Source organism: Phyllosticta citribraziliensis (genome assembly GCF_038025025.1).
Source record: "Phyllosticta citribraziliensis strain CPC 17464 chromosome Unknown J3D65scaffold_8, whole genome shotgun sequence".
Taxonomy (NCBI): domain Eukaryota; kingdom Fungi; phylum Ascomycota; class Dothideomycetes; order Botryosphaeriales; family Phyllostictaceae; genus Phyllosticta; species Phyllosticta citribraziliensis.
In genome coordinates, this window is record NW_027117345.1 from 1,298,684 (window position 1) to 1,325,614 (window position 26,931).

Consider the following 26,931-nt stretch of genomic DNA (forward strand, 5'->3'; position numbering starts at 1 on the left):
GGTCTGCACGTCCAGAGATGGGTCGGGTGGCTAGCATATAGGGCAAGATGCTTGTCGGGAACGGTCTATTAGCTGCATGCATCCGGGTAGGGCCACGGATAACGAGTAGGCCATGCCCGTACCTTTTTTCGCGTTGGTCAATCAGCTACCGGACATGGATCAAAGCTGAACTGATTTGAGCTCATTTCGTTGCTGACGGAGGGGAAAGAGAGAAAAAGCAGCGGCCGAATTCTCATTTGAACAGAGCGAGAAATGAACACTCTCTACCGCCGCATGGACTAATTCGGAAGCCCAATCCATGGTAAAAGCCAAGTAGAGAGAATCCGAAAACGAGCACACCGAACCTTCTCCCGGCATGGATGAACAAAAATATCTGCAGTACATACCTAGATGCCAGCCTCCCCAGTCCAACCCGGGCTACGCACTCCCGCCGCCGCCGCGCCAAGGTCAATCACTCGCTGATCACCCTCAAACGACCCGTCTCAATAATCTTTAAGCTCTGCTCTTCCGACAGACAATGACGTCACAGCATCGCCATCGGGAATTCGAATTCGAATGCAAGAATGAAGCACGGGCAGCGCGCTTGCTCCAAAGCCACTGCATATGGAATCATGATGATGATGAGGGCGAGGATGCGAGATGAGCAGGGGCGTTGCGCGCCAGTGGATAAAGAAGCCTTGTTGCTTTGTTGTCCATCATCTGCTGTGTCTTGATCTGCTCCAGGAGTGTGAGCATTGTGCGGTTGAAGGACTTATTCGCGGTTCTCCAGCAGCAGACAACAATCGCTATAGTCCGCAGCTAGACAGCAGCTGCCACCCATCACCAGAACATCTTCGCAAGAGAACTAAGACCAGAGGGGCCGTGTCAGTGTCTTCGGTAGGCATGTCATCCGCGCTTCAGCAGCAGTGACGTCAACCCAAGCAGCACATACGTAGGTAGCCAACCCGGACATAGGTAGCTCAATGTATGCACTCAGAACGCTTCCTTCCCATCCCCCTAAATGCCCACCCACCCATGTGACCTGCTTCAGTTGTCGATTGACATGAGGCGGACGAGGGACCCTTCTCCTTCTCAGCGCCCTCCCCGCTCTACAATACCCTCCCTCCCCCACCCCGCCTTATCCTGCTCTGCCCCATCCCATCCACCCCCCGACCGCCCATCCACGGCGTCCACATCCCTGCCAAAAGAGCGGCACCTTATCCGCCGCACCAGCCCCCCGCGTCCTGGCTGAGATGGGCTGTTCCGGCCAGACGGCGGCGGCGGCGGCGGCGGCTGCGGTGGCGGAGCGCGGGCCGGTCTCCGCTGTCGTTGCTGCTGCTGTTGCTGCTGCGGATGGTTCAATGGATGGATGATGGATGGGTGGATTGGTTATGTTGCTGGCAGGCGGACGGGGGGATGGATGGGAATGGGGAGGGTTGCGGGTTTGGTTTGCTCGGACGACGGAATCGTCGGAGTTTGTCGTGCGGGTGTGTAACATGGAGGAGGGAGAGTTGTTGATGAGATGTGTTTGTGCTATGCGTACAAGTAAAGACACTTGGACACGTCAGTCGGGAGCGAAAAAGACTGGCAAAACGACCAAGCGGCGCCTCATACGCACCTCAAGGCAGGCACGCGGCAATAACTGCTGGATATCAAATCTCTTCTCTTATCCATTCGGTTCGTTCGACACTTACTATCTCCATCTACTACTATGGGGAAATCAGCCCAGATAATCGCCCCGGGCCTCTGTCCGCGACAGACAGGCTCATGATGAAACAACAAAAACAACTTCATCTGCCATCTTCTCCTAGCCGCTAGGTACTGCTCCTCCAAACCACCTACCGGTAACACCGAGGTTGACGCTGCATAACAACAAGACGCACCCAGATTTGATGATAATCCATAAGTCCTACACCGGCCATGGAAACCCCCACCATCCGCTTCATCGGCGTCGGAAAAGCGCAACGCAATTTGTGTGGATTGGCCTGACAAGATGGGCCACGGTCAAAGCCATTCTCTGAAGACCCAAGTCCAGCGACAGCAAGAGCCTGCGAAACAATGACATGGACGGGCTAAGCCTGGTCTGGCCTCTTGCTCAAACTGCCAAGAGGCAATGAGAAGCGGGGACGACGCGGGGTAGGAAAACGTTGTATGAAAGAAGGCAAGAGAAAAGAAGAACTTTGGGGTATGTCAGTACTAAGCCAAGCAGAAAGCAGAAAACAAACGACAAAACGATCAAGGACCGGTCATTAAAACGAGTAGCCCAGTCACACTTTGTCAAAGGGCGACAAAAGGCCGGTGACCAGCGATCGTCGGCCCCTTTTCAGAGCGCAACGGCACGCCGGTTGGAAAACATGAAGCTCGCATCTCGTCTTTCGGCCCTCTTTTTCCTCCTCTTCTCGCGTGTGAAACAGTAGCCAGCAGTTGAAGCATTTTTCGAACCAACCGAGCCATTGAGACGAAACCCTTTTATCGGAACCGCGCCGTACACCTTCCCATGACCTCGCCCTGGCAGACCAGCTCGGCATTGAATTCGGAGCCGTCGAGCGTGAGGTAAATGTCAAAGTAGACGCGATAAAAGGTTCCTTGGGGTGTGTCCATGCGCTCAAAGTCCTTTTCAAGATTCTTCCGCGAGAGGTCTGACGTGAGCGTGACCACTTCCTTTATCCCTGTTGACATGCCATGTAAGTAAGCTGCGGCGTCGTGTAACATGAGTGGGAACTTACTAGGGTCTTTGACGTATTCAGGACAGACGTCGTCATCACATGCGTAGAGGATATCCTCGTACATGAGAGTTGCGCCAGGCGCTACTTGGCGGAAAAAGGAGACCTTGACAGGTTCGCCAATCTTGACTCTTTGACCCTTTTGTACAAAGATTTGGCGGGTGAATTTGCAGCGATCTTTGCCATCCAGAGAAGGCACCCGATACTGCTCGGGATGGTGTCCCTCCTTGAACGGCTGGAGGGTGGCCATGAGGTAGTGTCGCCTGGCTACGCGGTGGGTGACGATTCGCTCAGTGATACCAGCGGTAACAGCACCCTTGACGATGGCGGCGACCGAGTCCATGGGGCGAACGACCTTGGATTGGAACTGCGGAGGGACGTGGAGCTTAATCTGTTGGAAAAGGTACTCGGATGCACCAAAACCGCCTACAACGAGAATATTCTGCATGGCCATTAATCAGTACTTGCGACGGAAAGTTGCAATGCCATACGGGATCTTACGTGAAGTGATCTGTTTTGAGCCTGGATGGCAATGATCTGGTTGCGCACAAGCTCCAGGATCCGGTTGACGACTGGCTCAAAGCATTGCAGGATTTCTTCGTTTGTAAAGGTCATGTAGCCCTCCTCAATGCCTGCCTCGGGGAATTCGGCCTCGATGCCAACGTCAACAGCCCACTTCTGGCCGTTGTTTCGGAAGTCGGCCTTGATTCTGTTTTCAAAGTCCATGATGCACTTGGCGTAGACTTTTCCGGCCGTCTTGGAGCCATCGGGAAGCTTCATCTTGCGAATCTTGGCACGCAGGATGTTGCTAAAGTTGCGGTTCAATGCCGTAGAACCGCACGAGTCTCCGGAGCCAGTGGTACACTCCGCGACTGAAAACGGCTGCTCCTCTTCAACCTCGTAGGCAATCAAGTCCACCGTGCCACCACCGCAGTCAACAATCAGCACAGCGTCGTGCACCTTGAGGTTGAGCAAGCCCGTCTTGGAGCAGAACATGGCCGCCGCTTCGGGCTCGGAAACCAGCGTCAGACGGTTGTCATTTTCGTCGCGCAGAAAACCAGCTTGAATGGCGGCCGCCCTGGTTGCGGCTTTTCCGGCATCGTTCCAGATGGCAGGAACAGTGAGGTAGTACCGGATGTTCCGCTCTTCTCTGTTGAATACCTCACCCAAGGTCTTTTGCAAATAATTGCGCATGGCCTGACGGAGGTGGAAGAGGTAATCGGCGGCAACATCAATCTCGGACTTGCCCGGAGGAAGGGGCGGCAGGTTGATGGGGTCGATGTATGTGTTGCCCGACAGCATCAGCTGCAGCTTGAACCATTCGACCTTCTGGACCCCTGGCTTGGGATAGCCGGTGTGGGCTAGAGCATCGGCAATATCTGGCCCCCACCCAACGACCTTTTGGTATTGGTCGTAGTACAGCACCGTCGGGATCTAGCAATTTGTCAGGATTACCAACCAGCCAATGTTCAGCCTTGGGAAAATGGCACCTTGTGTTTTGTCTGGTTTCCGGCGCCGGGCCACTCGGTGATGATGTCCTCCTTGGCCTCGTTGTTTGTTGCAAAAGCAAAGGCTACACCGGAGAAGGTGGTTCCCTGAAGATGCATCAGTCGACGCGAATCCACAAATTCCGTGTGCGTGGCAACCTACAAAGTCTATGCCAACAATCAACTGCGCCTTACTCCGCCCCTGGCCGTCAGCCTCGACTGGAGCCGGCCTTGTAAAGGATTGAGGACCGGCTGGAGGAGCATTTGGATAGGTAGGGTAGCCCGGGTGCTGCGCGTGGGGAGGGTATCCGGGAGGACCGGCGGCAGGCTGGTATATCTGGCCCTGCGGATGCGAATAGTGACCCTGGGCGGCGGTGTTGATGGGTGGGGGCGGCATTGGACTCGCGGTGCGACCAGCGTTTTGTTGTTGGGCGCCCAGGTGCGCGGTGCCAGGTGGAGCAAGCGTGTACGAGGGCGGTCTTCCTGCGGGAACGGAGGGATTGGGGTGGTTCATCGTGGGGAGAGAGGTCGACGAGGAGCTGCCAGGGTTGGACGGGGATAACGAGCTCGCGCTTCCCGGAGGCGGGGTAGTATTGGTGGCTCCTCCTTGGGCCGCAAGGTTTTGCGTGGACCGGCGGTGAGAATCTCTATCTCTCGAGAGGAAGCTCTTGAGCCTGGAGTTCATGGAGAGGGACATGGAAGACGAAAAGGAGGACGAGGAGGGAGAGTAAAAGGGCTGGAGGGGAACCAAGAGGTGGGCGTTTTGGGGGCGCAAAGCGAGGTCAGACGCTCGCTCGGCAGGCAGACGGGCAGGCGGGCGCAGACGAGGGACGAGTCGAGTCGCCTGGGGCTGCGGCTGAGGGCGACGAAGCAAAATTAGCGAGCGTCAGCCTTGGACGAAGAGACATGCAGGCTCACCTTCTGGACGGCGTCTGGAGGGTCGAGGGCGGCTGGACGGTTGCGTTGCGCTGCGCTGCGCTGCGCTGCGCTGTGTCTGGTCTGGCGGAAGGGCAGGCCGTGGGCGGTGAGGTGTGAGGTGGGAGGTGGGTCGTGAGGTCAGGTCGGCTCAGCTCTTTGATGAAGGAAATGGACGGCTGCGAGGACAAAGGACGACCTGGACGAGGCAAAGACTGGAGAGGCATCAAGGAGGGAGGAGAGGCCATGTGCTTTTGAATCTAGGCCTGAGGTGGGCTTGCCCCAGTCTGCTCTTGCGCTCGTCCTGTCCTGTCCTGTCTGACTGCGGCCGACTGAGCCACTGCTCCCTTTGGGTTAGGACATCGTCCACCCTCAACCAACACAACTCTCCACAAACGCATGCATGCCACCCACGCGTCTGAGCTCAGCCTGCTCGACCCTCCATCCACCTATTTCCCTATTTCTCCGCGACACCCTCACCTCTCTCGTCAACCCTCGCCCATCAATGGCCCCCAGTACACGCCCCATCGACGTGGGGTCCTTGGGTCCGCGCCGGCCGCGCCTCATGACGCCGACCCTCATCTCAATCTGATCGTGCTTGCGGTTTTGCCAACAACTTGTCGCCATTTGAATCTTGAAATCTTGTCTAATCAGACATGCTGCACCACCATCCGAGGATAAAACTTCGTAACCAACAAACAGGTGCGCCACGGCTACATGTGCCCACCGGCGCCCATTACATGTCCCCATTGGAAGCCCAGGCCACCGCACCGACCAGAATGCGCCAATACGCCAACCGCTCGCTACTCTGCGTCAGAAGCATTCCGACTCTCCCAAGGTTTCTTGCAGTAAATTCCCTTTGCCATGGAACGTGTCTTCGAGCGACGCGCTGTCCCCCGACTCGTCCAGGTCCTCGTAGTTGGTCGAATCTTCCAGCCCTGGCACCGGCGTCCGCCCCGTCAGAATGTTGTACAGCGAGTCGTCGCTGTCGTTGGCGCTTCCCGGGGTCCCTGGCCGGCTGTCCGAGCGGTCAAACTTGAGGATCGTGTCTTTGCCGTCTGGCCATAGCGTTATGAAGCCGTGAAGATCCCCGAACAGCAGCGCCGGCTTGCGCTGAATGTTTCCTGCAAGCCAACCCGCCTCCAGCTTCCCACTCGACTTTTTAAATGGCGTCTTGACGATCCGTGGTCGGTTCTCCGAAGCCTCCCACAAATACACCACCGGCTCGTCGTGCGCGCATTGTATCAGGAGCAGGTTTGGAATGTTTGGATGCCAAGATAAGCTCTTGACCGGTGCGTGCTGGATGAGCACCGTCCGGGCGGCAAGCCGGGCGAGATCCCATATCCAGACGCAGGTCGGCATCGAGTCGTCGCGAGTGGCCACCAGAGTCCCATTTCCGTTGAAAATTACTACGGATATCCCCACTTTTGACAGCGGCTCGGATGCTGGAGCTGATACCACCGGAGCTTCAATCGGCTGAGGTGCAATGGTATAGTCGCGCTTCGATGTTGCTGGTACTTGTTCTTGCCACACATCTCCTCCAGCAAGCTGCACCAAAGGCGTATGATCGAGGAATACTGTTGGCGAAAACTGCGACTAAATCAGCCAACTCTGGGTTCCTCTCTGCATGGGACTAGTCTCTCTGCGGGGACCATCTTACTGTGCGAGTTCCAAGTAGCGTGACTCTACTACCATAGCCTCCAACGGCGAGGAAATCCGACTTGGGGCTCCAGCTAACTCTTTTGATTCCCAATCCTCGCAGTCCGCCGTCGTCTTCGCCGGTATAGGTCCTGTACAGATAGCCGTCCGCCGTGTAGATGAATATGCGCAGACCCAGGCTCGGAGTGTCCCATATAGCCAACCACCGGCCGTCAGGACTCCATTTCAGGCCCTGGGCATCGGTGCTCGGCAGCGCCACCGTCTTGAGCACAAGGTACGTCTTTGGGGCGTGCAGCGTGAGCGTATCCTGCGCCCCGGGTCTCGACAGCAGCGCCAAAATGCCGTCGCGCGGCTTGTATGATATACTCTTCGTGTCCTTGGAGAACTTGGGGTCCTTGATTTCGACGCTGCGCCCGCCGCTGAGCGACCAGACGGTCAGTCGCGCCGCAAAGTCTGAAAAGACCAGCACCTCGTCTGCCGAAGGGCCGAACTCGGCATTGACAATCTTGCCCATGCCTCCGCTGCCATTGTTTATGACGGCCGCCCACTGGCTATCCATCAGATCCCAGACGCGAACGTTTGTCTCGTCGGCGAGCAGCACCCTATGTATGCGATCGGACGGGCTGTGCAGCGGCGACCACCGCACCAGCGGCGGGTTCTTGACGTTCAGCGTCGAGGGCAGCGGTATGCTTCGGACGATGGAGAGGGAGCAGGTCGCGCGAATCTGCAGACGCGATCCGAGCAGCGATGCGACGTAGGCGCCATCGGACGAGGCGACGGGGCGAGAAAGAGCTGTCGCAGACTAGTGAGCAATGCCTTGAGCGAGGGCTTCTGGTCAGTTGTTCTCACCCTTGGCCTGCTGCGATGGTTCAATGTCCATGGTGTGGGGGTCTGTTGTTTACATTTCGGCCTCGGTTGCGGCGGGTTTGACCGGGCGATGACGACAGCCGAATCCGATCCAAAACACGCTGCACGTGATGGCGTGATGACGTGAATAACTCTTCTGCCACCCTGTCCACCTGGACCACACAACTGCTTCATCTCCCATTTAGCGACACTCGACGCTCCTCCTTGAAAATCAAGAGAATGGCCTGATCCAGTTGATCCGGTGAGTAGACACGAGGCGTGCCAAACCCGTGGCACACCCAATACAAAGCCAGGGCCACATGAGGAGCGTTCACAATCTTCAACATGGACCTCATGGGAGTATTTAATCTCATGCACATCAAAATCTTTGCGAGCATTCAAGCTCCCAAGGTCTCTCCAAAGGATAAATTAACGAGGAGCATTCAAAAGACTTGTTGTCGCTGGTACCCTCTGCTTGCAGCCACCCCTTTGGTACAGCCGTCCGTCCCATGGAAACAAAACCGAAAAGTTTGCGTCCCCCCCTCGACTACCAGGACACCATTTTGCGCGGCACCACCAACAGCAACAAGTCTCAAAGGCTCCCATCCATCCAGTGTCCCTGCTCGTCTCTCTCTAGGATACCAACTTCCGACTCACGAAAGGCACACCACCACATTGATTATCTTCATTCTTCTTTGCAGCAGCAGCGAATTGTACACAAAATCAAACGATAGCTATTAAGGTTGTCCAATTGGGCGAATGGACAGCAAGCCATATCCGCCTTGAAACGAAGAAGGATCCAGTCGAGACGGCGACGCAAAAGACCAAATCCAGTGGCTGAGACTAGTGCGACATCAATCAGGACCCCATTCACTCACGCGGACGCGGTGGTGGGGTCGTTTGTGCAGCCCGATCCTCAATGACTGGGTCGTGCGGTCCACTCTCGATCAGGTCCTCTTTGTGGTATTTGCCAATGTCGTCGTGTCGGCGATTGTACCAGAAGCTCGACACAACCTTTTGGCCGCCGACTTTCTGCGCCAGGTTGGGCTTCGGCGCGTTTGGCGCCGAGGTCCAGAAGGAGCAGGTAAAGCTGGTGGGCCCCGTGGCGGCCGTCTGGAAGATGTTGAAGAAGTTGCAAGGACGGTACCGCCCCTTGACGCCGTGCTGCGTGTCGTTCTTGATGTCGAACTTGTGGTTCTGGAAGGCGGCGCCACGGTCGGCGGCGTTGAGCCTGTCGCACGTGTTGATGCAGACCGCAGGGTCGATCTCTCCTGGGAACGTCTGCTGGTTAAGGAATTGACCGCGACCCTGGCCAAGCAGAGTGTCAGAAGTGGGCCTGTACACTCCGGGGGCCGCCGCAGGACCTGTCCAGTTTGCGTACGAGGGAAGCTGGTCGTAACCGTTTGAAGCCGTGTAGACACGCTGGAAGCGTTCCAGGCCAACAAAGTTACCTGCAACACCGCGACCCAGGCTCGAAACACCCACGTTGAACAGCGCGCAGTGGGCACTCGCTTGGTGTGGAGGGTTGCGGCAGCTTGGGCTCAGCTCGGCTGACGGATCGCGTTGAATGAAGACGTTGAAGCCCTTGCATTCGCGGACCTTGGAACACATGATAGCGCAGGTCAATGGGTCGTATCGCTGGAGGGCAAGGGTGCGCAAAAGGTGTCTGGATGAATCGGTGCGACTCTTCCTGTTGATGAAAGCAGCCTTGTACCCCGGAACCTTCGCATTGGACTGGCTGATCTCTGAGTAGAGAGGAAAGTTGACGAACGCACCGGGATCGTTTGCTGCGGGTCGGGGCAAGTTTCCAGTGCTCGGAAGTGGTCTGCATGATGGAGACAGGCCGAGAGCACTAGGGGTCTTGGTCGGACGGTGCGGTGTTGGATGATGGTCCCCAGGGTGTCCGGTCGGCCGAGGCGCGCTAATCACGGGGGGGAGAGTTGAGTGGTGCTTAGACTGGTGGTGCTCGTCGTGGTGATGCTTGGACTTGGGCGGTACCGCGACAAAGGCAGTAGAGATGTGCCCATGGTCGCTGACCAGGACAGGAATATAGGTCGGAGCCGGGTCAGAGTGGCGGTGCTTTGAGGTGTGACCGTGATGGTGCCCAGTCGGCTTTGATTTATGGTCATCATGGTGCTGTCCGGTAGGCTTTGATTTATGGTCATCATGGTGCTGTCCAGTAGGCTTTGAGTGATGGTTATCATGGTGCTTTGAAGTCGGCGTTGGCTGGCCGTGGCGGTGCTCAGTAGGCTTGTTTCCGATGACCGAGACGTGGCCTTGGTCGTCAATATCCAACGGGACCGAGAGCGTCGTTGGGAAGGAAACAACGGTGGAGTGCTGCGTGGGTCGATGTGGTTTACAGCTAGGGCAAGACCGGGAGGGCGATGAAGACGGACGACGGGTAGGGAGCGCAGCTCCTCCGGCCAAGGTGATGCCAATGGTGAAATCAATTTCCTCGGCGTGATCCTCTCTTTTCACAACCGCTTTGTGATCTTTGGATTTGTCTTTGCCGACATTTTCGTCATGGTGGTGATGATTCCCGCCATTGTGGTGGTGGTGGTCGTCATTCCCCCTTTTAACCACCTCTTTCAGGTCTGTGCGGTGGTGCCCCTTCGACTCGGCCGAATACAGGTCGTGGTATTTATCAGCGAGGTCTTTCAGTTCTCCGTGGGTCATTTGTTCCATCTTCTTCTTGAGCTCTGCCTGATAAAAGTTTATCTTCTTTGTGTCCCGAAGAGCATCTCCCTCCTTCTTCATCGCCTCCCTCATATAGATAGCGCCGAACAGCTCCAGAAGAGGCTTCTCCTCGGGCTGCCCCCTGATTTCCGGATGATCTTTTCTTTCTTTGTACACTTGTTCGACAACCTTTTTCACTATCCCTTCGATTGTGTGCTTTCCGAAAGGAAAAGACTCCTTGCTGTGCTTCGGAGTTGAAATTGCCACCGGGACGGTTTTGATGTAGGACTTGGTTGGTGGAGTTGGGAAAGTTCCGAATGGCACGAAGTGCGTGTGGTTGCGAGAGATGGTGCCATACGCCGACTTGGTAGGCCTTTGCCCTTCAATGGGCTGAGGAGCCCGCGACGCTTGGGGCTCGTTGTTCTCCAAGGGCACTGCAACAGCCCCTCCAAAGAGGAGGCATATTGCCGCAACGAGCGTGGGTTTCATGGCTGGAAAGGAAAGATGGAGCAAGCTTTGCGTCGGTGGGGGGTGAGTTGTAGAGGTTTCGAGGAAATCTGGTTTTCCACGCGGAGAGGAATGACTTATACTGGGTGAGAAGGAAGAGGAGTGGAAGAAAGGAGGGTTCCCAGGGGTCCTCGTATGCTGGATCAGCATGACTTCATTACATGAAAAATCTATACTTTTGAACCCTAGCCGTTGTTGGCTTCGTCAACTTTTGTGGCTGTTGGGACCGGACGGGCCAGTCCAATATCCCCATCGAGAATACGACACTAAATAAGTTAGTGCATGGAAAGCCTTCGTGTGTTTGAATAGAGAGTCTGTGGTGAGCATTGAAGTCGACCTAGATCCCAGTGCTGTAGCATCCAATCATCCAAGAGGGATGGTCAAAGAATCGAAGCCACAGTTCGCGGCATGTCACAGTGGTGTGCCCTGACTTTGACTTACAATTCTTGGATTACTGCTTCCACATGGTAACTTCATGACTACCACACTCTGCCTCCAACCTCGACTCTCACGCCCCTCTCTACCTTCTCTCCCCTGTCCCCGACTAAACCAATGACGAGTGGCTCATCCACCGCCCTGCCATCCCTCGGCAGCGTCCCCAAGAAGCCCCAGCGCACATGATCTTTCCATCCGCAGTCTTTCCACCCGTTGAGCGATCCGTCAGGGAACCAAGGTACAACGCCGCGCAAACTCTCGTCGTGCGCTATGGCGACGAGCACGCGCGGATCAGCGTCGAAGCGTTGCAGTAGGTCGACGCTATGCTGGGCCGTTGGCGGGTCCGCGTACCATGCGTCACCGGCTTGGGGAATGGTGTAGAACGGCGTGTTGTGGGCGGAGCCAACGGCGTCGATATCTGCGTCGAGCGGAGGCGTAGGCGGGCCGTTGGCTGTAGTGCCCTTCGTTTTTGTGTTGGCCAAAAAAGAAGAGGAAGAGGAAGGCTTATGTTGTGGGTGGCAGGCCGTGAAGAAGGAGCAGGGACACGGCATTTGAAGACCGTTGCGGTTCAAAGGGAGAGAAAGCGACGCAGGGATGGTATCAGGGAGCGGTTTGGACGAGGTGGGTCGAAAAACGCCGCTAAAGTGGCAAATATCGCCCCCGAGAAAGACGAATGAGTGATCGCCCGCCGTCGTCGTACGCGCAAGGGCAGAGATGTGACCAGTGGCGTGGCCTGGCGTGTTCAGTATGTAGAACGAGCCGTCGCCGAAGAAGTCGTGCGCTTCGAGCCCACCAATCGTGGTTGTCGGGTCGAAGAGCACTTCGCGCACAGCGCGACCGCTGAACATGGAATCAAGGAGGTGCGCATCCGGGTTGGCTGGATAGCCTGGCATGAGGGTTTCCTTGAAGCCTGGACCGACTACCAGTTCGGCGTTCGAGGGGAAGCGTGATGGGTCGCCAATGTGATCCCAATGCCAATGGCTAATGATGAGCGAACTGATGCAGTTCACGTCGACGCCCCCTTCGGTCAAAATCTCGTCGATGCCCTTCTGCACCTTTATGCCGAGCATGCTCTTTTTGATTGCGCCCAAAGCGGACGGCGTCGTCGTCCACCAATCCTTGCGCGCGCCGAGATCGAAGAGAATCTCTTTTCCAGACGGATGTTTAATATAAAAGGCCCAGGTGGGCATGTTGATGGCTTCATGGCCTTGGAGGACCGGACTGACAAATTGGGCCGCAGGGCAGACAATATCGGTCGTGGTGTCGATTATCGAAATTTCTACCGCAGTCGACGATAGGGGAATATCGAGAGGGGGGAGTGTCTCTGACTTGATGCCACTCTGTGCCATTGTTGACGGTGAGTGCTCGGAAGCTGAAGTCGGCGTTGACAGATCAGGCTGCTGAAGCCTTCTCGGCCTTATTTATCCACTCGGCGGGTCCAGTACCATCGGGATTTGCAAAATGATTTCATGGCGTCTTTGTGACACCTATGGGTGGGGTAGGGGATGATGCGGGGACAGAGCTGATACTCCCCAACCACGGACCAGCGGATTCAGAGATGAGCACTGACCCAAAAGTGGAGGAGTCTTCTTTCACTGCTATTACCAACTGTCGTCATCGCGGAGGCTGATCCAGTGCTCATTGGAGAAGAATTTTGATTTCCTTTTGACTCCGGGCTGTTCGCTTGTTTGTTCCGTCGTTGGTGACACACATTACCATGTTGAAGACGGGCGCCTCTCATATCACTTCCGAGGATTAATTTCGACAACAGATCGTCGTTTCGTGTCACGTGGAAAGATAGCCGCACGAGCGCTGTTCTGTCCGGCGGAGGAAGATCCAGCCAAAAGCTCGGCTTTGTAAGACGCATGTCTGAACTCGTGAAAAGGTACGACGATAAGTAAATGAAAGGTGAGATGAATCAAGAATCGTCGATTTCTGTCTGCTTTCACGACACAGAAATTGAAATCAGCCAGTAGGCAAGCAGCTCTCGTAGAGGAGGCAATGGACATACCTCATTGATTCTGCGACGCAAACTGGTGTGTTTTGTCAGTAAGATCACTGCTAAATATGTGACAACAATTGATGGAAGATAAAATTGCATCTGATCGCATTAGAAGTGTACTTTGTCTCCCTCCCACCCATGTGTAATTCTCTGGTATTCATCAAGCAATTCTGTGCGCAGCATCCCAGACATTAGGAAAATTGAAGCAAAAGTTGGCCACTGAAAAGGTAATAGAAAGCATGTAAGCAAGTGGCCTCCACGGCCATCTCATTCGCGACTCAGCAAAGACGCATGGTATCGACTTGCGAAAGTTGGCTCGGATGGCTCTAGAAAGCCGTGTGCGCGTTGCTTCCGGCAACATTTGGAACCGTGCCGCCTCGCTGCAGAGCGCGCTCACGCTCCTCTTCATTCGAGTATCCGTAGCCGTAGCGATTGTAGTCGTAATCATTGCCATAGCCGTAACTTCCGCTTGGGTCATGAGGATCATCCGATGGACCAACTCCAGGGCCATATCCATGGCTTGGATACTCGGCTGAATGCTTCTCATCACTACCGGAGTCAGCAAGAACAGTCACCACCATCAAGCTGTATCCAAGGCCAAGGTGAGAGTCAGTGAGTAAAAGACGATGCCTTTGCAGACACCGAGAACGAGACACAAAAATCAAACGTACTGAACAGCCTGGCCATTTCCGTGTCCATTGCCCTGGGCTGCCTTGGCGGCAAAGTCCTTCGGCGGGTCCTTGTGCAGCCTGTTGCGTCCACTCAAGCTAGACACGCGGGTAGGCGTGGGATTGCCAACGATGGGTATCTCGGCGGGCGTGGCAGCAGCTCCACTGGCGCCATCTACATCATCGTGGGTTCCATCCAGCTGATCGCCCTGGCCTTCACTGTCCTTGTGTTTGTCCCGGTGTAGAAAGCCAAGCAGGCCGTGGTGGTGCTTCTTCTCCTCTTTGGCGAGAATTTTTTCCTGTTCTTTTTCGGCCTTCTTTTGCTCCTTGGCGAGTTCCTTTTCGCGTTTTTTGGCCTCCTTGGCAAGTTCCTTTTCGTACTTCTTCTCTTCCTTGGAGCGTTCTTTGTCAGACTTCGGAGATGTGACAGAGGGATCAGAGCTGTCGGATGGGTTGGAAGAGTGCTTTGACGCCACCGCACCCGCTGCGCTGGCACCTCCAATAGCCGCGTCGCGACCGTAGTGGTGCTTGTCAGGAGACGTGGTAGCTTGCGGGGAGGTCGATGTGGGTTGGGCAGTGGATGTATCCAGCTGACCAGGGCTAGCATCTTGAGAGCCATGGTCCGCCTTGTGAGATTTGTGCTTTTCATACTCGTAAACGGCTGCCGCACCCGCTAGAGCGCCTCCTCCGGCGAGAGCAGGACCGGGTTCAAAATGTGGCTGCGCAGTGTGCGCACCCTCTTGTCCCGGCGATTTGGGAGACGAGTTACTGTGAGTGGGTGAGTTGCCTGCAGCTGCAACAGCAGTCCCCGTAGGACCTCCGTGCCAACCGCGACCTGCTGTAGTCGCAATCATGGGCGGCTGCGAAGTTGGAGCGTTCGTGGTGCCAGCATTCTGAAAGGTTTGAGGGGTCTCATGGTGAGTCTTGTCCGCTGTATAAGCCCCGGCGGCAGAAGCACCGACACCAGCTGCCACTGCAGCATCTTTGCCGTCTACAGTCTGTTCATCCTTTGACTGGCTCGACTTGACCCGGGGGTCCAGACGGTTGAGCATGTCAGACTTATGAGGTCCAGACGTGACATGTTTCGTCTGCTTCTCAGGCTGTGGTAGAACTGTGGGGTCGATAACGTTGGCGATGTTTGAGCTGTGTCGTCCTACAGTTTTTGAGGCTGGACCAGTGCCCGTCTCGGTAGATGGAATGGCATGGTGGCCCTTTTGCTTATCGGGCTGGGGCAGCACGGTGGGGTCAAGGACATTGGCCACATTGGAGTGATGCTTGCCAACAGTCTTTGACGCTGGACCAGTATCTTCATGCGCTGCAGTTGCTGCTGCTGTAGCAACACCTGCACCCACAACTCCAGCAGCAGCAGCATCATGCGCGTAGTGATTGCCAGAGTCGGTCTGGGTGGACCCTGAATCGTGGCCAGGGACAGCAGAGACACCGGCAGTGCCTGAACCGCTGCGATGGTCATCGTAGAGAGCATGGCCAGTGATGTTTTCCGTCTGTCCAGCAGGATCAATTGTAGCATCCCTGATTCCTAGCTGACGGTCTTGGGCGTAGGGCTGAGGCGTGATGGGAAACGCGCCGGGAATGTAAGGTCCGGGTGTAGGCGCGTCTGGCTGCCAAGTTTCGGCGCTTCGATTGCTGTCCAGGTTGTCATGTTGGAGAAAATCGGCTTGACGATCGGAACTCCTCAAGGGTGTAGAGGGCTCCTTTGACGTGGACAAGGAATCGTCAGCGGCGATTGGCAGGCTTGTTCCAGCAGATCCAACTGGTACTTCGGAATCAGTGAGTTTCTTGACCTGGGGTGCTTCTCCAATGACGCCAGATCTGACGCTAGCGGCGCTAGTGCCGTCGGTGGCGGGCTGGGCTGGTGTTGACAATTTACCTGCATGACGTTCAGCATTGGTCGCCCCTGTGGTGGGGTCAGACGCGTGAGCAGTACCCGTACCACTCACAACACTCGTGGCTTCGAGAGGGGTAGTGTTGGCATGGCGCGATTCTTCAGGTTCGACTGCCTTGTTTCTGGATGGCGCACAGATTAGTATCCGGGCAGACAGTTGGGCGAGACTGGGCGCTACTCTCGTGCAGCATACCCAAGGTCCATCATGTTCCTTGAAGCGATTCTCAAAGAGCCAAAGGCGTCGACGCTGGCGCGGGATTGCGATGCAGAGGGGTGTACGTACAAGCTGTCTTGGGGTTGAGCAGAGCCATCGGCGGCAGGCTTGGTGAGAGCACGGCCTGCGGTGGGAGAGTCGGGGCGCTGAGCAGAGGGAGAGCCATAGAGGATCTCTTCGTCCTGCTTGTGGCCGGGATTGCTAGCAAGGGTCAGGCAGGTCAGCTAAGCGAGGGTGGAGCAGGGTCGGCGGGGAGACTTGCAATATGTTTTTAATCTTTTCCATGGTGTCGCGATGGTGATGTGATGCGATGCAGAGAGAGGGGAGAGGAATGGAGAGATGGAGTGAGTGGTCAATGGCAGAAAGTTATTGCAGGTGACGGGCATGCGCCGTTGACCTCATGGGGCAGGAACGTCATTGTTTGTTGCAAGCGTCCAGTCCAGTGGCTGGCTGCAGTGCAGGTGCTACCTGAATGACTTTCTGGAGAGCGGAGGTGACATTCAGCAATGACGCAACACAAGGAAGGGACATGAGTCTGGAGAGACACAGCACAGAGAGTCTAGATCGCCGGCGACGCCAAACATGGCACTGGCTTGAAACGCCAAACATTGTGTCAACCATGGAATTGCAGACCTGACGGGACAGGAGTCGTCTCTCCACGTGATGCCTGCTGAATGCATCGCAAAGGAACCTTGCCTCCCTGGCCTTGTGCTACTCTGCTCGTCCGTCCATAGGAAACATTCAACACCACCGCACCCGCTCTCGTGCTCCCATCCGTCTTCCACCGCACTGTCCACACCATCACCATCACCACCACCACCACCTGGTCGCCATCTCTTGGCTCGCGCTGCTCCTCAGTGCCGCGCCTCGAGCGACCTCCAAACAGTCGGCGTGAACTAGGCTGCCCTATGCTCCATCGGGTCCCACTGCCGCCCGCCGCCTCCATGGCATCCATCCAACGGCCGCTCCTCTCCGCCCTCCCTCTTCCTTTCAGCGCTTTCAGGGACCTCCCATCATCTCACTTTTCCATCCTCCATCCTTCCACTTCTCTTTTCCTCCTCCCATTCACCTCGACCCGTCTCCCCACCCCTCCGAAACCCTCCCGTCCGTGCTCGCTCCGGCAGTGCCGCACGACTCTACTACTCTCTCTTCAATTGTCGACAAACAACACCATCAATCTCGCCAATCTCGCCCGTCTCTCCCTTGCACCATGGCTTTTCGCGACCGCGTCAAGCGCGTCCTCGGCCGCAAGTCGTCCTCCAATTCCTCGTCAACCTCTTCGGTGAAAAAGACGTCTTCGGGCCGCCGAGATAGCAGCGTCTGGTACCAGCCCGGCGAGAAGCTGCCGCCCCTCAAATATCGCCGCCCCGTGACAAAAGAACACAAGGAGCTGCTCGACTCGTTTTCTTTCCAAAAGGCATGGCGCCGCAGGAGCGACACGAGCCAGTACAGCCCCATGGGCAGCCGTTTGCCCAGCCGCAGAAATAGTCGCAAGAGCACAACCGCTCCGGCGCCGGCAAGGAGGACCCAGCACGAGCTCATTGAGGACGTATCCGAAGACCAGGACCTCGCCAACGGTAAGTTTTTTTGAATTCCGAGACAAGTCCCCTCAAGTCGCTCCGAGCGGCCCGTTAAGCCTTCTTTTTTCCATCTACAGCTTGGGAGCGGTACTGGTACTGAAACAGCTGCGTCGCAGTCGGTCTCTCTCCTCAACGCTCCCGCGACAACGCCGACGCCCATCGCCGCTTGACCCTCTCTGCCCTGACAAACGAAGGCGCTGCCCGCCAGTCGTCGCCCTCGACGGCCAACACACGGCCCCCGTCCAGCGGCACCACTGATAGCACCACCAACAATGATACCAACACCGACGACGACGACGCCTTCTCCCACCAAGCCTTCGCTCAAGACTTGCTCCACGCCCTCAACCACTCGCGCATCGCCGTCGCATAGCCGCTGCGTCATGGCTGTTGTCGCATAGCCTTCTTCGCAGGGAGAGGGCGGGGATGCCCCCGCTTCCCCCGCTCCCGCGACTCAGGCACGCGCAGCACGTCTTTCCGCCCTGTCATCATCTTGCATATTTGGAACCGTTCCTCGCATCGCACCACGCATCTAGACCAGCCCTGTCTGCTTTTGTACATGTTGAAGATGGCGTAGGTCCATTTCTTTCTCCCGGCGCCTTGCACATAATCGCGGTTGTGACTTCTCCTGTCTCTTTTGTACTTGCATAGCTTGCATCTTGGCTGGCTGCACGTCGGTATTGGCTTGTCCAAAACCATTTTTCCCTTTTTGCATTTCCTTGCTTTCGCTTCCACGGCTTCACTTCACATCAACAAGGGCGGGACTCCTACTTGGCGAATCATCATCATCATCTTCTTCTTCCCGGCGCATGGAAGCATTTGGCGTTAACTGGACTTTCAATTTCTGACTTTTCTTGGTCTCATTCTTGGGTCGGGAGCAGCGGGGAGTCTTGTCTTTCCATCTGCTCTTTCTACATGCATTAGAGATACCGAAACCTCTCCTATAGACTTGTCAATTTTCTGTCGACATGTGCCTCATGGCACCAACTGTCAAAGCGAAACACCCACTGTTGCGTGTGCCGGACGGACGGGACGGGACGGGACGAGGCGAGGCGAGGCAAAGTAATCGATGCATGCTGTAACTTATTAGGCTAATCAGGGATCGGTCGGAGTGACTGGAAGAGGCCAGGAAGACGATGCAGATGTGCGTGTTTCTAGAAGTACTCCTAGAACTCATACGGCGAGGTAGAGCAGATGTTGCGTGTGAAGGCGCTAGGTTGCCTGCTAGTCTACAACGCACTACACTGCTTTGTGCAGCGCGAAGTGTAGAAGATCAAATCGCGAAATGAAGTTGCGCACTGCCCTGGGTACATAGATTGGGCACAACGTCTACACAAGAAATCCTATTGCCGCGATGTTTGTTCAATTCATGTCTAAATAAACGAAATAGGCTGGAATGGATGGGGATGAATGGAATGAGATGGTGCCGTCTGTCGTGGGAGAGCCAGTCGCCAATGGCTGCGAGAATCGCAACGCTGACGCCTCGTGTAGCCGCTCTGTGCAAAATGCCACGCCACGATGCTGCCCCTTGTCAGTGGCCATGGCCGTGGCCGTTGGCGATGTGCGGCTGCGATTGACAGGGGTTATGGAGGGCGTGGTAGGGGATGGAAAAAGGGGGGTGCGGGTTTGGCGCAGAACTAGAATGCATGTCAGAAGAACATTAGGGGGGGGGACAGAGGTAGACAGACTCGCGCTCAGCACAACACCCTCCTATTCTTCCGTTCCAAGCGCCGCAGGGGCAAGGCAAAAAAATGTCCCGCGCTGCGCTGCGCTGCGTCTGCCCTGGTCGAGATCCAAACACATACATGTGAAAAGGCCGCAAAGTCTGGCACGCTAGCTGCAAATGCCGGGGAAAGCCTCTGGCGGAGGTTTTTATTGAGCCCAGGGGCGAGGAGCCGTTGGCCCACGAGATTGATTAGAGAGAAGGGAGAAGCCGTGAGGTGATGAACGCGTGCCATGTCTATTACTTTCTAGAGATATTATGTGTGTGTGTGTGTACTAATCGCTTTTTGGAATGCATCGAGCAGAGCTAGCCGAAATGGTGGGAGGTGTGTATTTTGAGCCATGTGTGGAGTTCTGACAGGAGGAGGTGGAGGAGGATGAAGATGGATATGGTGGTGGTGATGGTGGTCGAAGGCCAGGAAGCGTTGAAGCGCGTACCAGACACGCCCGCGTCAAGAGACCAGCTCGTTCGCCTCCTCTAGTTGGACCCAGGCCGGCTGGTCGCAGCTGCTCGGTACAGGTACCGCTGTATTGTGGACAGATCCGGATCCTCGTCCAACCACTTGCCCTGCAGTAGATCTTCGGCGCGGAGGCAGTAGTCGACGTAATCGTCTGTGATGTTCTCTAGTTCCTGAGATAGCCGCCGTGTAAGTGGATTGACAACTTGGCTGATTTGCGTGTGTTGTTGTTTATTGACAATGGAGATGCGTGGGGAGCTTCTATACATACCGCCCTCAGTTCTCGATCAATCGCTTGGAGCCTTTGGACCTGACAGCCTCGAGGCTTTTGGTTGCTGAGCAGCTTGTCGCGCGAGTTGACCCAGCGTCGCGTGGCACTTGCGCGTAGGTATATGCGCTGGCATTTGAAGCGCCGCAAGCTGGCATCGCAGATGATCCTATGCACGCTCTGCTCAGCAGATGGCCTCGATGCAAGTGGTAAATCTCTGCACTAACGCTTTGAGCTGTCTCTTCTCCAGTTCGAGGTTGCTCTCCATGTCGGTTGTGTTGCAGGATGGCGCAATCAACACGTTCCTGGCCTCGACTGCGCATTGTTGAAGTATGCTGCAAGCTTCTATGTTGGACTGTTGTAACGGTTGGCATGAAGTGATCTCTGCAATCTGATGCTGCAGTCTTCGAAAGTCGTTCATGATTTCTGCGATGCGAATGGCGCGTACGTGGTTCACTGAGCTCATGTTAGCTTCAAATACTGTCAATCGTGCAGGTTGATGGACTGCTACTTACTTCCGTCAGCCATGGTTTGCACTCACAAACGCCTGGCGTCGAAGAATCTGTAAAAGGCAAGTAGCTGAGACTGACAAGAAAGCTATCATGAGATGATACTCAAGATCAAGTCTCCTGATTTTCATCTGAAGGGGTCCACCCGTTGCTATAAACGCCCGGCAAGTCCGAAGCGCGTACAGGATCCGACTCAAGGAGAGCCACACAAACAATTGTAGCAACACACACATTCGTCCCGAAAGCTCGCCGCTCCCGTCGCCAACGAGTGCTTGCCGGCGCCTAAGCTACCGGTGGTGGCCAAAGCTCAGCACGGCTATGTGTGGACAATGTGGCAAGGCTCTACCAGCTGGACGACGTCTTGGTGTGGCGTGCGGCAATGGTCTAGGGGGAAAAGTCATTTCGACCGTAACGGTGTGCGCGAATGGAGAGGTGGGAAAAATGGAGTTGCGACGGACGGGAGCTGCATGATGCAGGAACAGAGGCAAGGTACCATTCGAAGCTGAAAGTGATGCCACACGAGCATGGCCTTTACGGCCGCTGAGGGATGACATGGTGCATCGCTCGCGGTAGCAATGGGCCTTTGCAAAGCCATCGGCGGCCGCCACAACCACAAGCAGAGCATGACCCGAATTGCTGTTCAATTGGTCATGTGTTTGGCTTTGTTACCGCCCACGTTATTGTCATGGGAATGGAGCTGAAGGTTGGCTGCCACGCGCAAAATTAGCAGCACCGCCATAGCCTCCCTTCTGTTGTGCTACGCCATGCGGCCAAGGCATTTTCCGAGTAGAGCCGTGGATCGTCATCCTACGCAATGGCGGCCAAACTCAGGGCCGTGGAATCGGTTCTCGCCTAATTGCGCAATCACTGGTGACCCATGGAGATTTGGCCCAAGACTTGGAATGCTCAACTTGGTTTTGTTCGACCTGAGTGCAAAGTATTGGTACACACACCGTTCGCCTTTACCGACAGCCGCACCCGCACGATGACGCGCTCATGCACCGTTGCACTACTCTGAAAACTGTGACCAGCGTCGTAAGCATTATGATGTGGTACCAGCAAGCCAAGCATATTGCTCAACTCCCGCGAGACGACGGGACTCGTCTCATTCGCGGCGTGTTTCTCAGTCCTTCTCGGCAATGGCCTGCAGCCGCTCGTCGATCTGATCCTCGGTCAGCACCCTAAACTGCGGGTCGACGCCCTCCTTGCCATCCGCACGGGGACCTCCGACAATGCCAATCTCCAGCTCGCCCTTCTTGAAGTCGACGCTCAGCACTTGACTCAGCGTCGAGATTCCAAGCTCCACAACCTCTTGCCAGTCACCCTCCGCGTAGTCCTTGTTCTTCAGCTTCTTCTCGAGGTAGTTCAGCGCCTCCTGCGTCTTGGGTCCCGATGCGGTGGCCTTGTAGCCGACGTAGTAGCCCGCCGGATCGCACTTGTAGAGCTGAGGTCCGAATTCCGAGTCGAGGGAGATGAGAGTCGTCGCAACACCCAGCGGACGCATGTAAGCCTGAGGTGGGTCAGCAATACGAAAATACGGCATTATTCAAGGAGCGCGTACCCTCTGAGTGTAGACTTGGTTGATGTTGGCTATCCTCTTTGCAAGGACGTCACAGGGCATCTCGTAGCCGTACTTGTAACGGAACTCAGCAGCCTCGCCTTGAGCCCTCTGGACGCCGGCGCGAGCGTCCGCAATCGATCCAGTCATGACACATCCGACAGAGGACGACAATCTGAAGACGTAGGAGACGGATGAGGGGTCGATGAGCTTGTCCTGTAAATGTGTTGGTCAGATGTGAAACATGGGAGGTTCGTTGGTCTGCTGCTTACAGGCACCTTCTTTTGCGTCAAGACGACGGCGCAGTTTTTGCCCCTCACACCCACCGACGTGATGTTTGCTGCAGTGATTGCCTTGAATGCATACTCTGGATTGGAGACAGATTGTCAGCGGTCTGAAGTTGGGTGTGGCCAAGCGTGTTGCCATCCAGAATGCGTCTAGTTTTGGGGCGAATATGTCCAGGATGATGACGTACCGACTTGGTAGAGGCGACCTTGGTCCGAGAAGATGGTAATGTGTCTGTCGTAGCCGGCGCTTCCTGACAAATGCAAGCTCCGTTAGCTGTTCAAGCTCTTTGGCAGGTGGTTGACTTTGAGCGATGTGTACGCACCAGACATGTTGGGCGCAGTCTATGAGGTTGTAGAAACAGGTGAGGGAGAGGTATCGGGAGGTCGCTCGAGGGAAGGGCGAAGAGGTAGATGGGTGGAGGCGGAGGGATAGGGTGTGGTTGATGGAGAGTGAAGCTATGTCAACGCACGCGTTGCTGTTCGGAGCCTGGTCGGGAGCTCGCACCGACCGCCAAGGCGGATCGCCCTAGTGGCACCCTGCGACCAATCAGCGTGAGCCCTGGATTTTTTCAAACATCACGGCCTCTGAGCTTCACGTCTCTCCATTTCCTGTCTACATCGTTTCGCAGACCAGATATTGAGTTGCACGAGTACCGATCATGGTTGACAGTCCAGCCTCAACTCCCCGGGTCCCGGCCTGGAAAAAACTCGGGTTGAAGCTGAAATACGCCAAAGATGAGGTTCAATCGCCAGTCAGCACCCCGGAGAATGCTTCAGCTTCAAAAAAGAGATCGCGGCCTATTGAGGGCCAAGAAGATGGCAAATCCGGTCACGTGAGAGAGAATGGTGCCCAGAGCGAGGGTAAGAGCGAGGATAAGAAGAGCAAGAAGCGGAAAATATCCCAAGACGACGCAGCCGCTACATCAAACTCAAGGAGCGTGGCCGACGAGTCCACAACGCCAGACCAGCCATCCAAGAAGGAGAAAAAACAAAAGAAGTCTGAGAAATCCAAAACCAAGGAACAAAACTCTGAGGCCGCCCCGACTTCCAAGCCAAAGCCTTCAATTCCAGATCACGCCGTCTCAACTCCCATCAAAACGTTGAAGCGCAAAAAGTCCGTGAGCTTCACGCCAGACACCAAGGCTATCGACGGTGACCAGCATCTCGTCAAGGCTTGGTCCAGCTCACTTCGCCAAGAGGAACCATCAATCCCCTCATCCGAAACCACAGAGCCAGCCACCTCTGCAGGCAAAGACGCAAACAAGCCTTCCAAAGCCGAGCTCAAACAGGCCAAAAAGGAAGCCAAGCGCAAAGCCAAAAACGACGCCGCAACCTCCGCATCCACAGCTTCGACCGTTCCCGCGGACGTTCCACCCTTCGTCACCTACCTCCAGCAGTACTACACGGACCGCGCCAACTGGAAGTTCAACAAAGTCAAGCAAGGCGCCCTTTTCGACAACTTGTTCAAAATCCAGCGCTTGCCGGCGTCCTACGACGGAGCTCTGAGAGCGTATCTCGAGGGGCTGAAGGGCGACGCCGTGCGCCAGCGTCTGCAGGAGCAAGCAAGCGAGATCCTCGAAAAGACGAAAGACGCACAACCAAACGGCGCCGACGCCAACTCGGACACTTCCGGTGCCAGCAGCTCGTCAGACTCCGACTCGGAATCGTCGAGCGACTCATCATCGGATTCTGACGCCGACGCCGACGCCGACTCGAGCTCGGGCTCGCCAACCCCTTCTGCAGCGACTGCTACTTCCGGCGACGAGAAGATGGCGCTGAGTCCCGCCAAATCCGCCGCGCTGAAGCGTCAGCTCTCGCGCTCGGCTGCACGCCGCCGCGAAGAGCACATCAAGAAGGACGCGAGCGGAGCCGGCACTTCTGCCGACCAACAGTTGCTGCTTGCGCAGAGGTGCCGCGCGCAGATGATTGTCGAAGTGCTGGGACGAAAGGAGGCGCAGCTGGTCAAGGCGCAGAAGGAGTGGGAGGATAAGAGGAAGAAGGAGGCCGAAAGCGAAAGTAGCGATGAGAGCTCGGTCGTGAGCAGCAGTAGCGAGGGTAGCGACAGTGAGGAAGACAGTAGCAGTGAAGATGACAGTGGCAGCGAAGACGATAACAGCAGCAGCAGTAGCAGCGAGGATGACAGCGACTGAAGATGTTGCAGGGAAGAAAAGCTACAGCAGGGGAAAATGTCCCAGACGAAGATTACATTATACTAGTCCAAATTTCATCAAAAGATTCCCTGGTCATCCAAGTCATCCATCGGACAAAAGCGCATCCATATTTCTCAATCCTTCGTCAGGAGGCGCCTCAGCCACGCAAGCACTCAGTTCTTCCGCCAAAATCGACTCAAACCCCTATGCTTCGTCTCTCTTCTTGCCGCCCCATCCACCACGACCTCGGCCTCAAACTCTTCGGAAGCTCCCACATTCGCATCTTCTTTACCCTTCCATCGCTTCTCCATCTTCAGTGCCAGCACCATTACGCCCGCCGCCACAATACTGGCAGCCAAAATGCCAATCATGACCAAGTTGCTCTTGCGGTACGGGTGCTTAGCAGCCGCATCAGCCGGCCAGCCGGAGTACAGTGCGTACGTGGTAAGGATGCTGCCGAGGTTTCCGAGGCCAGAGACGAGGGCTGACGCGGCGGCGACGCCGACCTCGCCGTGGCGCGGCTGAAAGAGCTCGTTGGTCCACGCCATGGTCAGGGGAACGGTAGGGCCCAGGCCGAAGCCGACGAGCAGCAGTCCGCCGTAGCGCGCCCACGGCTGCGGCTGCGGCGGTGCAAACGTGGTGACGAGGAGGCCGGTGATTTGGAGGAGCACGGCGAGGGAGAAGAAGAGGGCGCGGTGTTGGTTGTAGCGGTCTGAGAGGGGGGTGATGAGGAGGATCGCGATGAGATCCATCTGGGCTCAATGTTAGCGGCGCGGTTTGGTGAGAGTTGGGTGGCTTACAATCCAGATGGGCGCTGTGATAAGGGACAGATCGACGCCAGAAAGGCTTGGGTTGATGGCTTCTATGATGACAGTCGCGTAGAGTTGCACGCCGATGCCAACGCCCACCACACCGAAGTACATGATGGTGAGGGGCCAGACACGCCAGTCAATCAGGACTTGCCAGAGGTCACGCGCCGTCCAAGGTTTGTGGTGATATACCCGAGTGAGGTCCTCGTAATGGATGCGGGCGTCCTCGCCAGTCAAGGCGGGCTTGCTCACAGGAATCCATTTACGCCAGCCGCTGCGATTTGGTGCCTCTCCAGGAGCTAGCGGGCGGTCTGGAAGCCACCAAAGTAGGGAGATGCCCACGGCAATGGTGATGACGCCGTAGACCAGGAACATCCACTGGAAGCCAACGTATCCGTAGATGCCATCCATTTTTTGGAAGCCGGCAGAGACGAGACCAACTACAGCAGCCGAGACTTGGGCGGCCGTGAAGTAGTTGCCAATCCGCTTGCCGGTGCGGGAGGGAGGATAGAAAAGGGTGAGATAGTAAGACATTCCCGGCCACATTCCCGCAATAACGACTCCGAGAAGAAGTCGTAGTAGGCTGAGACGATGTGTAAGTCGAAGGGAATCAAGACAGACAGATGAGAAGGCGTACTAGAAACTCCATTCGGCCTTCATGGCTGTCATGCAAGTGCCAATGATGCCAACGCCAACGACGATTCTGCTCATCCATACATGTGGACTAAGCCTTGACATGATCAAATTGGACGGAAAATCGAAGATGACGTAGCAAACGTAGAACAGGGCAAGACCGGTCGAGATTTGCTTGGAATTGATGTTCAAGACGGAACCCAAGTCGTGGCCGGACGAGCTGTTCATGGTTTGGGCAAGGCCCACGTTGGAGCGGATTGCTGAGCATAGGAAATACAAAACCCAAAAGGCTACACGGATAGGTGGTCAGTTGCAAGACGTGTGGAATTCGGCGGTGGGGGCGCGACCTGGTAGAATTCTACGATCCAACTTCCTGGAGCTGGTCAGCGGTCGAAGTAGGGTACATATATGACCGACTATGACTTACTTGTAGACCTTTTCTATTCTGTCGAAGTCGACCATATCCTGGCCAACCTCTCGGTCCTCCTCGACCTCGCCGTGCTTGTCCTGCGACCCAGCAGGCGGCTCGACATAGTAGCGGCTGCTTCGATCGGCCTGTTCTTCCGCCATGGCTGACACGCGTGGCGATGGTTTGAAAGTCACTCCTCGAAGCTAGGAGAAGAAAAGACCAGATTCAAACGAAAAGCCGAGTCGTGTCATTCGCGCAAAGACAGTGACTCTAAAAGCAAGCAGCCAGAAAAAAGCGGAAAACTAGCGACGCCAACTCCGAAGTCGGAAATCGAGCTCGCCCAAGCTCTTTTGGGGCATAGATCCTCTGTTTCCTCTGTGCCAAGCGCCGCGTCAGTAGTAGCATAGCAAAGAAATTTGTTCGTTGGGCTTGGAAGCGATTCAGCCGATGATAACCATGAAGGCTTCGTCGGTCTGGTGGGTCAACCGTCAGCAATCACCCCGCGGCCACCTGATGGGGCGTGCTTTGAGCTGCATG

The 26,931-nt window shown here is 55.9% G+C and overlaps 10 protein-coding genes across 10 annotated transcripts; 2 read left to right on the forward strand and 8 right to left on the reverse strand.

The window, feature by feature from the left end:
- Positions 1-2,826: 2,826 nt before the first annotated feature.
- J3D65DRAFT_441428 (uncharacterized protein) lies at positions 2,827-5,225 on the reverse strand. Its single transcript, XM_066796258.1, has 5 exons — positions 5,108-5,225; positions 4,353-5,045; positions 4,193-4,297; positions 3,194-4,136; positions 2,827-3,144 (listed from the first exon to the last, which is right to left on the reverse strand). The coding sequence occupies exons 2-5, from the start codon at positions 4,884-4,886 to the stop codon at positions 3,089-3,091; spliced, it is 1,638 nt and encodes a 545-aa protein (XP_066653857.1). The 5' UTR covers positions 4,887-5,045; positions 5,108-5,225; the 3' UTR covers positions 2,827-3,088.
- Positions 5,226-5,634: 409 nt separating this feature from the next.
- Positions 5,635-7,798, reverse strand: J3D65DRAFT_440606 (uncharacterized protein). The gene is made up of 3 exons (XM_066796255.1): positions 7,613-7,798; positions 6,765-7,555; positions 5,635-6,694 (listed from the first exon to the last, which is right to left on the reverse strand). The coding sequence occupies exons 1-3, from the start codon at positions 7,641-7,643 to the stop codon at positions 5,918-5,920; spliced, it is 1,599 nt and encodes a 532-aa protein (XP_066653858.1). The 5' UTR covers positions 7,644-7,798; the 3' UTR covers positions 5,635-5,917.
- A 681-nt stretch (positions 7,799-8,479) lies between these two features.
- Positions 8,480-10,774, reverse strand: J3D65DRAFT_669243 (uncharacterized protein; the record flags this gene model as incomplete). Its single annotated transcript, XM_066803177.1, has 1 exon — positions 8,480-10,774. One exon carries the CDS (start codon positions 10,772-10,774, stop codon positions 8,480-8,482), a length of 2,295 nt encoding a protein of 764 aa, XP_066653859.1.
- A 45-nt stretch (positions 10,775-10,819) lies between these two features.
- J3D65DRAFT_442163 (beta-lactamase-like protein) lies at positions 10,820-12,677 on the reverse strand. The gene is made up of 2 exons (XM_066796260.1): positions 11,234-12,677; positions 10,820-11,058 (listed from the first exon to the last, which is right to left on the reverse strand). The coding sequence occupies exon 1, from the start codon at positions 12,574-12,576 to the stop codon at positions 11,272-11,274; it is 1,305 nt and encodes a 434-aa protein (XP_066653860.1). The 5' UTR covers positions 12,577-12,677; the 3' UTR covers positions 10,820-11,058; positions 11,234-11,271.
- A 1,223-nt stretch (positions 12,678-13,900) lies between these two features.
- J3D65DRAFT_630205 (uncharacterized protein) lies at positions 13,901-16,360 on the reverse strand (the record flags this gene model as incomplete). The annotated part of the gene is made up of 4 exons (XM_066800805.1): positions 16,277-16,360; positions 16,084-16,215; positions 15,786-15,922; positions 13,901-15,674 (listed from the first exon to the last, which is right to left on the reverse strand). Coding segments are annotated over exons 1-4 (1,853 nt in total), but the record flags the coding sequence as incomplete, so codon positions are not given.
- Positions 16,361-17,097: 737 nt separating this feature from the next.
- On the forward strand, positions 17,098-18,615 carry J3D65DRAFT_441962 (uncharacterized protein). The gene is made up of 3 exons (XM_066796259.1): positions 17,098-17,591; positions 17,711-17,728; positions 18,034-18,615. The coding sequence occupies exons 1-3, from the start codon at positions 17,225-17,227 to the stop codon at positions 18,240-18,242; spliced, it is 594 nt and encodes a 197-aa protein (XP_066653862.1). The 5' UTR covers positions 17,098-17,224; the 3' UTR covers positions 18,243-18,615.
- A 1,055-nt stretch (positions 18,616-19,670) lies between these two features.
- Positions 19,671-20,756, reverse strand: J3D65DRAFT_440797 (uncharacterized protein). Its single transcript, XM_066796256.1, has 4 exons — positions 20,555-20,756; positions 20,267-20,495; positions 20,043-20,208; positions 19,671-19,944 (listed from the first exon to the last, which is right to left on the reverse strand). Exons 1-4 carry the CDS (start codon positions 20,565-20,567, stop codon positions 19,792-19,794), a joined length of 561 nt encoding a protein of 186 aa, XP_066653863.1. The 5' UTR covers positions 20,568-20,756; the 3' UTR covers positions 19,671-19,791.
- A 695-nt stretch (positions 20,757-21,451) lies between these two features.
- J3D65DRAFT_630219 (proteasome core particle subunit alpha 1) lies at positions 21,452-22,858 on the reverse strand. The gene is made up of 5 exons (XM_066800806.1): positions 22,717-22,858; positions 22,582-22,644; positions 22,379-22,473; positions 22,110-22,322; positions 21,452-22,058 (listed from the first exon to the last, which is right to left on the reverse strand). The coding sequence occupies exons 1-5, from the start codon at positions 22,721-22,723 to the stop codon at positions 21,672-21,674; spliced, it is 765 nt and encodes a 254-aa protein (XP_066653864.1). The 5' UTR covers positions 22,724-22,858; the 3' UTR covers positions 21,452-21,671.
- A 128-nt stretch (positions 22,859-22,986) lies between these two features.
- On the forward strand, positions 22,987-24,636 carry J3D65DRAFT_630224 (uncharacterized protein). Its single transcript, XM_066800807.1, has one exon. It carries the CDS (start codon positions 23,053-23,055, stop codon positions 24,541-24,543), a length of 1,491 nt encoding a protein of 496 aa, XP_066653865.1. The 5' UTR covers positions 22,987-23,052; the 3' UTR covers positions 24,544-24,636.
- J3D65DRAFT_440593 (major facilitator superfamily domain-containing protein) lies at positions 24,630-26,908 on the reverse strand. The gene is made up of 5 exons (XM_066796254.1): positions 26,413-26,908; positions 26,333-26,358; positions 25,990-26,275; positions 25,344-25,935; positions 24,630-25,295 (listed from the first exon to the last, which is right to left on the reverse strand). The coding sequence occupies exons 1-5, from the start codon at positions 26,553-26,555 to the stop codon at positions 24,717-24,719; spliced, it is 1,626 nt and encodes a 541-aa protein (XP_066653866.1). The 5' UTR covers positions 26,556-26,908; the 3' UTR covers positions 24,630-24,716.
- Between the last annotated feature and the right edge of the window lie 23 nt (positions 26,909-26,931).